Consider the following 11,134-nt stretch of genomic DNA (forward strand, 5'->3'; position numbering starts at 1 on the left):
ATATATATATATATATATATATATGAAGTATTTAGATAATTAAGTGTCCTGTGTGCCTATAATCGTTATTGAAACCTTATGTGTTAAATGAAACTATATGAAGTAATTTTTATTTAACCATATATATTTTTATCCTTATAACATATGGGGTAGTATAGGGTAAAGATATATAAAAATAATAAAGAGAGGTCGAACTTTTATAGTACTACCAAATTAGTAATATAGTTACCTAGTAGGGTATTGATGATGAACACAGACTGTTCTAGACAAGTCACGTCAAACATGGGCAGATACACAACCTATAGATGTTTATAAGTCGAGCATGGATAGGCTTGTAACCTGTAGATGTTTGTAAGCCATACACTACAAGAATAAGCATCTATAGGGACGACATTTGTTGTCGCTATTGGCTACCTATAGGGACGACATGTCGTTGCCATAGAGTTGACGATTTTTTTTTGACTTTTGAGGCTACAACAACGACTTCTCGTCGCAGTGTGTTAAGCGGGAAAGGATGTGGATTCAGCGCGCCCTTCACGGAAATAAAGCTCGGACATGGATAACTATAGGGACAACTTGTCGTCCCCATAGATTTCTATGCCCAACATTAGGAGAGCATCCCCCTTCGTTTCATTCATGCATGCTCAATCCTCTCTCTCTCTCTCTCTCTCTCTCTCGATCGATCGATCGATCGATCGACAATTCACCCCTGGCGACTTCCTCACCTCCAACTCCTGGCAAATTTTCTTACTAACTCTCGATCCTCATGTTAGTTGTGGAAGACCGCCGACGATTAGCTTCAACGCCGACGATTCTAACTACCAGCTTCATTTTCACCTCCTATTACAAATTCTAAAGAATACAAGCCCCACTCCGGCGACCTAGGTTAGTGTTCAATTACTAGGAGCCTCTTCATTTCATCCTCTACAAATCAGGCTTTCAGACTTGGGAGTACAGGTATTCTCCATTCATTTCAGACATTCGTAATGATTCTATAAACGTGGAACAATTGTGAATTTACATTTAATTCAAATGAAGAGTATGCCTTTTGATTTTATGTTTTTGTTTACAGGTACTCTGATTTTATAGTCAATGAAGTGGATTTGGATGGAAATGTTGTTCATTTGACTTCCTTAGATGCACCAATGGAGGTCTGGTACCATCTCTTATCATCTAATTCACGATCATTTCCATTCATCCTTACATATGAGTTTAACGATCTACATTTTTTCGATTCAGACAGCAGAGGAACATGAATCAAAGAGTACAAATCAACCAAATGGTAACCATTGTAGTGAAATTGAATCGTTTAAAGCCCTAGTTGGTGACTCTCATGCCAATTCCCTGAAGGAGTTTATAGATAAGATAAATTCAAATGATTAAGATGGAGTTATAGTTACCAATACCTCCATTGTTCTTTCTCCAAGTTCTGATAAAGTTCATCTCACAGTAGGAATCTCTTTGCTCAATGTTTCTTTTAATCAACTATAGCTAATCAATAGTATGTGTATGGATAATTTACTAATAATTTGCTCCCTTTAGGCAGTTCATAATTTTTTTAAAGAGAAACTCAAGTTCTTGGTTACAGACACAGTAGATGGACCTGAATCCTCATCAAAATGCATACATGTGAGATTGAATTCAAGGGGGAATAATGAAAGAGGCAGAGGTGATAAGAAGAGGAAAGGAAGAGATGAGACTCCTTATGACAGTAGAGGTTCAGATTGGCCCGAGCATTTTGGAAAGTTCCTCAGGTAGTATCTATTATAGCAACATACTTTCATATATTTGTTTATTATAGCATCTTATTTCCTTTCATTAATGACAATGTTTTACTTTTGAAGCTTTATATTCTTTATTAATGACAATGTTTTTAAATATTCATCTCCAGATTTCACCTTTGTAAGGAAAACAAGGATACACAAGAGGCATTAGGGGTGATTGGAAAGATGCTTGGCATTCAGGTTATTGTGCTTACACATCATTTTGAGTAATTCAATCGAATTGGTATTTTTTATTTGTAGGAGATTAAATGTGCTTATATGCAATAATGTTTCACATTCTTCCCAATTTATACAACAAAGTGGCTTTTTATATGAAATATGCAATGACATTTCTTTTAAGACCCAAAGATGCAATATTTTACCTAATTATTAATTTTACTTTTTACAGCCTAGGGCATTTGGATTTTCTGGTACAAAAGATAAGCGTGCTGTAACAACTCAAAGGGTAAATATTCTTTTTGTATCAACCATATTAATGTACACAAAAATGTTAACTTATACATTGCAAGTGTTTTACATTTGAGTTGTTACAGCATGCTTATCGTCCTCTTCCTCCAAAGATGCAAGTGTTTTACATTTTCTCTCTATCTATGAAGTCTGACATTTTGGCATACTTGAAATCTCAGGTCATTGTATTTAAACAACGTGCAAACAAAGTGGCTAATCTAAATAAAAGATTAATTGGAATTAAAGTTGGCGACTTTTCGTAAGTGCACTGAATTTTTTTTATTTGTTTATTTTTCTTTATAAACAGCGTGCAAACAAAGTGGCTAATCTAAATATGTCTCTTTTGGAAGGAGGTATAGAAGGATCACTGCCAACATCGCGTAGAAGATCTCTTTATACATTGTCAATCTGCATGATAATCATCTCTTCTAAAGCTTTTGGTATTGTCCCACTTGTCCCACTGGCTAAGGCTGCACTTTCTAATATGTTAAGAATTTGTCTATAAACTACTAAAATATCATTTTTACCCTTGTGTAAACTATAAAACTTTATGGTGTCATGCAGGTTGATCAGTACTTGTGTTTGGTTGATGATTGCAAGTTGACCATTAAAGATGGATCAGATCAGATTCAGATTAAGTTTGGTTCTAAAGAGGATAATAAGGCTGCACAGAAATCCCTGTCACTTGGAAACTGTCGCAGGGGTAAACTTGTCATTTTATTTACTTGTGGATTAACTTAAACATTGCAATTGTATATATTGACTCAGAATGTGTTTATATGTGCAGACTGAAATAACTTCCATTAAGGAAGAGTTGCTTCACAAATTTGTGTCTGATGATGATGTATGTCCTACGGAATATGGGTTGGCTGATATCTTTCAAAATAAGGGTCGCTTCAAAGATGATGTAAATCAAATCCTCTTGAATATTTATAATTTTGCTTTTTTATTTTTTTTTAAACCTTTTAACATATGATGTGTTGATTTCTGTAGGTTGCTCCACTCTTTTCACTTGATGATGATACCACTAAAGCAGATTCAGAAACGGCTTTTGATATGGACCTCTGGAGTGTCGATCAATTGTTAGACTCAGTAAGACTTTTTAGTTATTCTAGTTTATAAGAACGATTATGATTATGATTATATGATCATAATTATTTATTTAAATCTTGTGTAGGTGATGGAATCTGCACAAGTCGGTAGAATGTCAGTATGCAATGCACCCAATATGTCTTTCTTGGAAATGACAAATCACTGTGAGAAGCAAACAAAAATGTCCACGATGATGAGCATGAACCAGAGGCAAAACAATGGTGACACAAACAATCAATTAGTATATATATATATATATATATATATATATATATATATATATATATACATATTGCTTTGATATGCAGCTTAATTTTTTTTTTTAATATTTTATTTAGCAAGCTGGCAATGGTTTGAATGAACACAATCTTTTAACATGTGAATATGTTTGATTTTGTAATTTGTATTTAGTTATGTCAATGAAGGTCTTCTTCTTGGTCAACTCCATGGAAATCGATTCACAATCACACTGAGGTTTGATAAGGCTGCATTTGTTAGATGAGTATTTTCAATGATGAGGATGATGAGGGGCATATATGTCTTTTGCATCTTTTTAGGGAGTGGTTGCAGATTCTGAAGATACTGTAAAAGCAGCAACAGATGCTTTAGGAAAACATGGATTTGTAAACTACTTTGGTATGCAGGTAATAAGTTGTCACTTAGATGAATTAATTTATTTAAAAAAAGAAAAGAAAATGATTAATATGTGGATTCTGAAACAGAGTTTTGGGAGTGGTGCGAAATTACTTAAAGGAAAATGGAAAGAAGGAGTGAGCATGATTCTTGATCCAAGGGATGGTGATATTCTTTTAGTTTCTCATATCATCATTTAAATTTATTTTTATAAATTGAGACAGAAATGTCATATGATTATTTGTTTTCTTTAATATAAGTTTTTGAGTATATTATATTTGTAATAATATAAAAGTTATTAATTATATTTGTAATAATGTAGTGTTTTGAGATTGTATCGAATATTAATGTTTTGCAATTAAATTTACCATTTTATATATTTTGTAAATTTACTGTTTTAGCAATTTTGTGATGTGAAAACTCGGAAATTTTAGAGAAAAAAGAGCAGGTGTATGGGCATACCTATAGAGACGACATGTCGTCTTTATCAGTGGATCTATAGAGACGACATGTCCTCTGTACAGGTACATCTACCACGACGACATATTGTTGCTAAAGGCTAAGGGGAGTCGACTACATCTCTATCTATGGAGACGACATGTTGTGTTTATACATATACCTATAGAGACGACATGTCGTCTGTATAGCTTCATCTATCGAGACCATCAACGTATAGAGACAAACCAAAACAGGACGACATGTCGTCTCTAAAGGATACCTATTGCGACGATATTTATAGCGACGACCAAAAAGATCTATTGCAACGGGGCTATGAGGACGAGAGCTGTAGGGACGACATGTCGTCCCGGCCACCTATAGCGACGACTTTTTAACCTATAGAGACGACATTTGTCGTCCCTATAGGTCTTGTTTCTTGTAGTGATACACGGGAAGGTTTACAACTTGTAGGTGTTAATCGACAATCTGTGGGGGTGTTTTCTTGATTGGTTTCTCTTGTGTTTTCTAGAGTTGTTGGTTTGCATTCTTTTTTTCCTCCGGCATTGCTTGTGCTTCTGGTTGTTGTGTAATATCAAGATAATAGGTTGTTGTTTGTTCCATTTCTTAACCTTTTTACCCCGGCTTGGATTTTTTCAGATGTGGTGCTTGTTGATTGAAGATTTATGTTTCTTTTGTAAAGTTGGCCTTTTGTTCTGGCTTGTCTTGCTATTAAGGTTGTTGGTGGACTAGATTTTCACTATTTAGACCATTTTACCATGGGGGGGGGGGGGGGATCTTGTTCTTGCTTATTATTGTTCTTTGTTGTTTGGATCTTTAGTTTCTTCAGTTTTTCTTGTAGATCGTTGTTTACTTTGTTTGATTTGTATGCTTTGCTTCCATCTACCCGTTGCTGGTGTTTGTTGATTATTAAAGTCTTAGCAATGAAAAAAACTTATCAGCTACTCCTGCGTTCTTTTCCGTAGTAAAGTGATTGACCTTGAAATTAAAACTTATAAGTCAATGGTTTATGTTACAAGTTGCACACTTTTTCTATACTCAATGTTACATGTGCCAAGTTTCAAGACTATCGAGTGAGGAATTTTCAATAGTTTTAATGTCAATTTAATAATTTAGTCTTAGTTTTGCTACTCTTACATTCCGACTACGGAGTGGTATTAGTATATTTAAGCTCAATCATTAATTAAGCCACATTTATATTTGCTAAAAGAAGTCAAAAAGCCTGATTGTTTAAAAATGGGTTATATAGCTGTCTCTTATAGTAAAAGAACTCAATTATTTTCTAGAGGCTGGGTCACATACCCATACATCTAAAAGCCCCAATTTTTATGTTGGTAACCGTGTTACTTGAGTATAACATACACGCCGGTTCAGTGAGTTGAACCGGGTCATATAGCATTTCTCTGTATAAATCTATGTTCTTTCATAATATATCTCGATTTTTCCAAAAACCAGGTCCTATTTGACAAGTCCTATAACGTGTTTCATAGTAGTGAATGATCGGTACGCTGAGGAACTCGAAAGAATGAGTCCCCATATGCTAGATGTATCACTAGCAATAATATTATATAGTATTATTTGCATCCATTACCTGGATATAATTAAATAATTTTTTGAGATTTATAATTATCATGGCCTTATAAATGGACCGATGAGCAAGTTTTTTCATACACGTAACTACACACAAATACATCTACATACTCTTTACGAACAAAAAGATACATGTGATTTACATCATTAAAAGAAGTAACCAAGAATACTATCAATATATAAAATCATAAATTGCCCAATCGAAAAAAAAAAAAAGTTAACTGCTTGTTTAAAGTAGATGAAAAAGAAAAACAAAAATTTATATATTTTGTTGTACAAACAATAACCAAATACAAAATAAAATTAAACATTAAGTTAATGCCAAACAGGAAAAGATAAACAACAATTCACACATTTTGAGATGAAAACTTAATACGTCGAAGGTTAGTTTATAACTAATAAATGTTTTATACAAGGTTGCTTGTGTTATCAAAGGAGTACCCATGACAAAGAATCAATATAATATAGTAACCGACCAAGAATCAATATATAATATGTAAACTATGATTAATATTGTATTCCATAAATCCGAGTTTCCACCTTATCATCTTATGCCTTCTTCTCTTTTTTTTAATATTAATATTATGCTTCCATACGATGTTAATGAAAAAAAGAAAGGCATAAGATGAAAAGATGCAACCTGAGCCTTGTGAAAAACACAGTAGGAGACCAACATTTCTCCGATCTTGGTGAAGGAAAAAATAGGGAAAAGTGAAAAAGAGCAGTTATCGATGATACAAGGCATATTAGGGTAAATTAAGGGTAAATAAGTAATTATGTTTTGTACTATTCAAATAAGGTGTTTCAAATAAGTAAGGATAAACCAATTTATTGAAAACTTTTTATTTGACCTAATAAACATTTATAATTTTTATTTAGCCAAACACTAAATATATGTACTTATGTGGGAAATTTGTATAAGCAAATAAAGAGGTGAAATAAGCAATCCCATCTTCAAGCATAAGATGGATGCGTATGTATAAATCCCACCTATTTCAACGGAATACTATATTTACGCTTTTATATACCAAATTCTGTTGATGGTTACTGAAAGTTATACAATATTATTTTTTTCCTAGCTAAGCGTCGATCAATTTCATAAAATATAGGCAATCTGAAAAACCACATAAGTATAAAATGATGGTTACAAGAAGATCAAAGCTCATCGTGTTGAAATTTTTTTCCTCGGATCTTTTGGCTACATGAGGGTGCCGAGCTCAAACCTTTGAACCAAACATTATCTGCGGCAAATGATGCTGAGTCGTTGTTGCGGTGCCATGACCAATGAGCATGTGTTTCATTCATTATTCTCAATCGACCATGTCCAAAGCTTGCCTCTCGATAAAGTGATATTGAAGGGCTAGGCTCTTTGTATCTAGTTTAATTAATATATATGAGCATCGTAACATGATTAGCATATGAAAACATCAGAAGAGACTTAGTTCCACAAGTAACCAACGGATTTTAATGTATACTGGACCTGAAGGGTCGAATAAATAAACATTAATGAGGAGAGTTTTAGACACTTACGTCATGGCAAGACCTTCTCTGTTCCCTCCATCGCCAATGGTTATGTATATTGGACCACATGGATCAACTTTGTTGTCATACACCCTAGTCTGAAATAATAAATTTTATCAACGAATATGCTACGAAAATTAGAATTCCAATAAAAAAGATATAGAAAATAGGATGGGTCATTTTTGTTCTATGTTTTGGGTAGTTTCTATGTAAGAAAAAAACCCCAAACATGAAAAAAAAAAAAAAAAAAAAAAAAAAAAAAAAAAAAAACTCCCGTAGCTTTTGCACTTTAGCAAGATAAGTCCATTATGAAAATTTATTTCGGATATGGGAAGGTTTATAGCTTACAAATCGTTCGTATGCATGAACATGGCCGGCAAAAACCATGTCAACACTGGAGTTATACAAAATCTCTTCCATTGCTACCCGCATACTTTCACCTTCTCCTTGATGAGCCAGATTGGAGTTATACCATGGCGCATGGAGGAGCACGATAACCCATGGTGTTCTTGATCTATCAATTTTAGCCAGGTCACTTGCTAACCATTTATATTGATCCGAATCAACACTAAAATCCGCGTATGAACCTAACATAATGATGTGAGTTCCCACTACATCAAATGAGTAATAGAGGTTTGATTCAGAACCACTTTCTTCATGTGGCATGGGCCAACGCGCGTTGTAGGCTTTGAACCCATTGGGGTAGATGATCGGGACTATTTCTTGTTCATGGTTCCCTTCTGTAACCATCCATGGCCTTCGGCTAGCATATGGCTCAACCAAACGCCCGAATGAGTCCCAAAGTGGTTGTTGTGAATCTGCATAAGATAGATCGCCAGGGAGGAGCAAAACGTCGTAGTTGCTTGCATTAATATGGTCCAGCGTTGAGCTTGTCCATTCCGTTTGTCCAAGGTCACCTGAGTTCACATGTGGTTTTTTATAAAATTATTAGTACAAATAAAATATGTTGCATTCTATAAAGATGTGAATCCGGCGTACCAACAATTACAAACTCGATGGGAAAGGTTGCGGGGGGTGTTCGAAAGTTAAACTCTGGTCCGGAGCCACCACACCTATAGTAATAGGTGGTAGCCGGATCTAGTGGTCCGATTGTGACATGGTGGATCTCCCCGGAAGTATAGAAGAAATAGTTGTAGGAAGAATGTTCTCCTGTGGCTGATGAGTCATACTTCGACTGAACTTTTCCATAGTCGACTCTAGAGGGCACATCAGTTTCTTCGGTTACCCATGAAACCTTCATGAAATTCTTTCCGACCAATGACACATGCACCTAAAAGTGATACGGTTACCATTAAATTAAACCAATGTTTGCGCTAAGAAATATAAGGAATACAACTTAGCCCATTTCATATACACAAGATTCTAAAGAGGTACAAGATATGAGAGATTTCGTCATTGAATTTCAGATGAAATCATTATCGGTATCAGTTCTGACACAACACACAACACAAGCTTAATTTCATATGAAGAGAAGGGAGACCTGTTGAGGATGAGCCTTTGGACCATCGTGAAGGGTGTAGACAAGTGGTCGTGGTGGTTGACGGAAAAACTCCACGGACCCATGGTATGGTACGACAAAGGAAAGGATGGGGAGTATGAGGAACAGTAACTTTGCCATGGTTGGGGCGGACCAGTTGATGACACTAAAATAAATGTAACAAGCGCAATGGCTACCAAAAGAGACAGAAAACTTTATTTATATATGTTTATTATTATTATTATTATTATTATTATTATTATTATTATTACCAACGATAGAAAAATAAGTTTGTATTTAAAAGTAATTGTATAATTTTAATATTGAAAACTATGTTGTCCAATATAATAACTTTTATAATAAATTGATATAATTATTGAAATTATTTGTCATAAAATATAAATTTATTGAAATTACATCATCTTAACGTATATTAAGGGTTATACTTATATCTGATAATCTTCAATAATTTTTTTACTTATGCTGTATGTTTAATAGTAGACAATTAATAGTTGTACCATTAAAATGATAATAGTTTATACCGATAATATACTTAAATTAATAAATTATGTATATTAGGTTAATAGTTGAATAATTAGTATTAAAAATAAAATATTAAATAAATTTGATGTAATATGATTTAAGGTGAAGATATATATATATATATATATATATATATATATATATATATATATATATATATATATATAATATACAATTTTACACTTAATTAAACTCTATACACTTTAATGAATTGCCGCATCATTTATCATTTTCTTTTAAATATTGTTATTTTTTAAATAATTAATTATCATGAAATTAAAAATTAAAAATTACAGTTGTAATTAACATTAATTAAAAATAAAAAATAAAAAATAAATTTAATATATATATATATATATATATATATATATATATATATATAGAGAGAGAGAGAGAGAGAGAGAGAGAGATAGAGAGAGAGAGAGATAGATCAACTTAGAACCAATAAAAAACATAGAACCATTATATAATATTGTAAATAAAAACATGTTCATTGTCATTAAACATATGAAAGAAGTATGGTAATAGGAATTGTCAATAAAGGTAAGGAAAAAAAACATTTGCTAACAATATTGAAACGGACACCATTAATCAAATAAAGCATGAAAATTTTTACAATGTTCATTCTAGTTGAAGTTTGGAAGATTTTATGAGTAAATCAGTGATAATTCACTTTTGAACATCAAGAAACATTTAAACATTCATCGAGCATCAATGGAAAATCAAGAAATTAAAATTGATATCAATATTGGCTCGTCAATAGAGAGAATATCCACGTATTCATCAACATCAGTTAGCGATGTACCAGGTTCTTATCAATTTCATGACTTAGTTTTATACTTTAATTCATGTTCTTGTCGATTTCATAGCTTAACACGTCTGAACATCTACTTAGTATATACATATGAAAATTTGATTGAATGTTCATTCATGAACATTCAATTAGTTTTATAGGCACGATCATAACCCTTTTGTATATTCCTCTAACTCTTTGTATATAATTATTACTTAGTTTTAGTTGTGTTTGAAAATGTACGAACGAACAAAAAAACAATGCATTGTATTTCACGAATGAACATGAACCCTTAATTTATTCACGAATGAACATATACATTTAGGAATGAACTTTAAAAAAACACCAACTTAACAAAGAAAAAGAAACTTTTAATTCATGATTTCAGTTCGGTTAATCATAACACTAAATTCATTTTTGAATTATAATCCTTGTTTGTTTATTATAATATATGTTTAATAAAGAATAATTATGATAAATTATGTTTTTTAAACTACAAACTACCTGCTGTTAATGGAGTATACATGTGTTAACATGGATTATTTAGCAGGAGTCAAGTTGATGTAAAGATTGAACAAGGACAATTATTCAATATTGTATTAGATTGCAAAAATAAATATAAAAATTTGTTGAAGAATGAGGTTTTGATGTGCGAAACGAATCGCTTAAAAGGAGACCAAAATGTGGATTTGTTACTCACAGGATTATGACTTGCATCAAATCAGGTAAAGGACAAGATATCGAACATGATGTACTTAATGTTGGTAAGAAAAAAGA

At 32.6% G+C, this 11,134-nt stretch overlaps 1 protein-coding gene and 1 long non-coding RNA gene across 2 annotated transcripts; one reads left to right on the forward strand and one right to left on the reverse strand.

Annotated features, from left to right (window-relative positions):
* Window positions 1-874: 874 nt before the first annotated feature.
* Window positions 875-1,311, forward strand: LOC145156392 (uncharacterized). Its single transcript, XR_013736667.1, has 3 exons — window positions 875-957; window positions 1,073-1,151; window positions 1,240-1,311. It is a non-coding gene; the product is annotated as an uncharacterized LOC145156392 (long non-coding RNA).
* Window positions 1,312-6,931: 5,620 nt separating this feature from the next.
* LOC145156393 (purple acid phosphatase 22-like) lies at window positions 6,932-9,204 on the reverse strand. The gene is made up of 5 exons (XM_079075785.1): window positions 9,025-9,204; window positions 8,523-8,814; window positions 7,872-8,440; window positions 7,533-7,621; window positions 6,932-7,377 (listed from the first exon to the last, which is right to left on the reverse strand). The coding sequence occupies exons 1-5, from the start codon at window positions 9,160-9,162 to the stop codon at window positions 7,158-7,160; spliced, it is 1,308 nt and encodes a 435-aa protein (XP_078931911.1). The 5' UTR covers window positions 9,163-9,204; the 3' UTR covers window positions 6,932-7,157.
* Window positions 9,205-11,134: the final 1,930 nt, after the last annotated feature.

The sequence above is a fragment of the Lactuca virosa genome, chromosome 2, assembly GCF_052849685.1.
Source record: "Lactuca virosa cultivar CGN04683 chromosome 2, Lactuca_virosa_CGN04683_v6, whole genome shotgun sequence".
Classification (NCBI taxonomy): domain Eukaryota; kingdom Viridiplantae; phylum Streptophyta; class Magnoliopsida; order Asterales; family Asteraceae; genus Lactuca; species Lactuca virosa.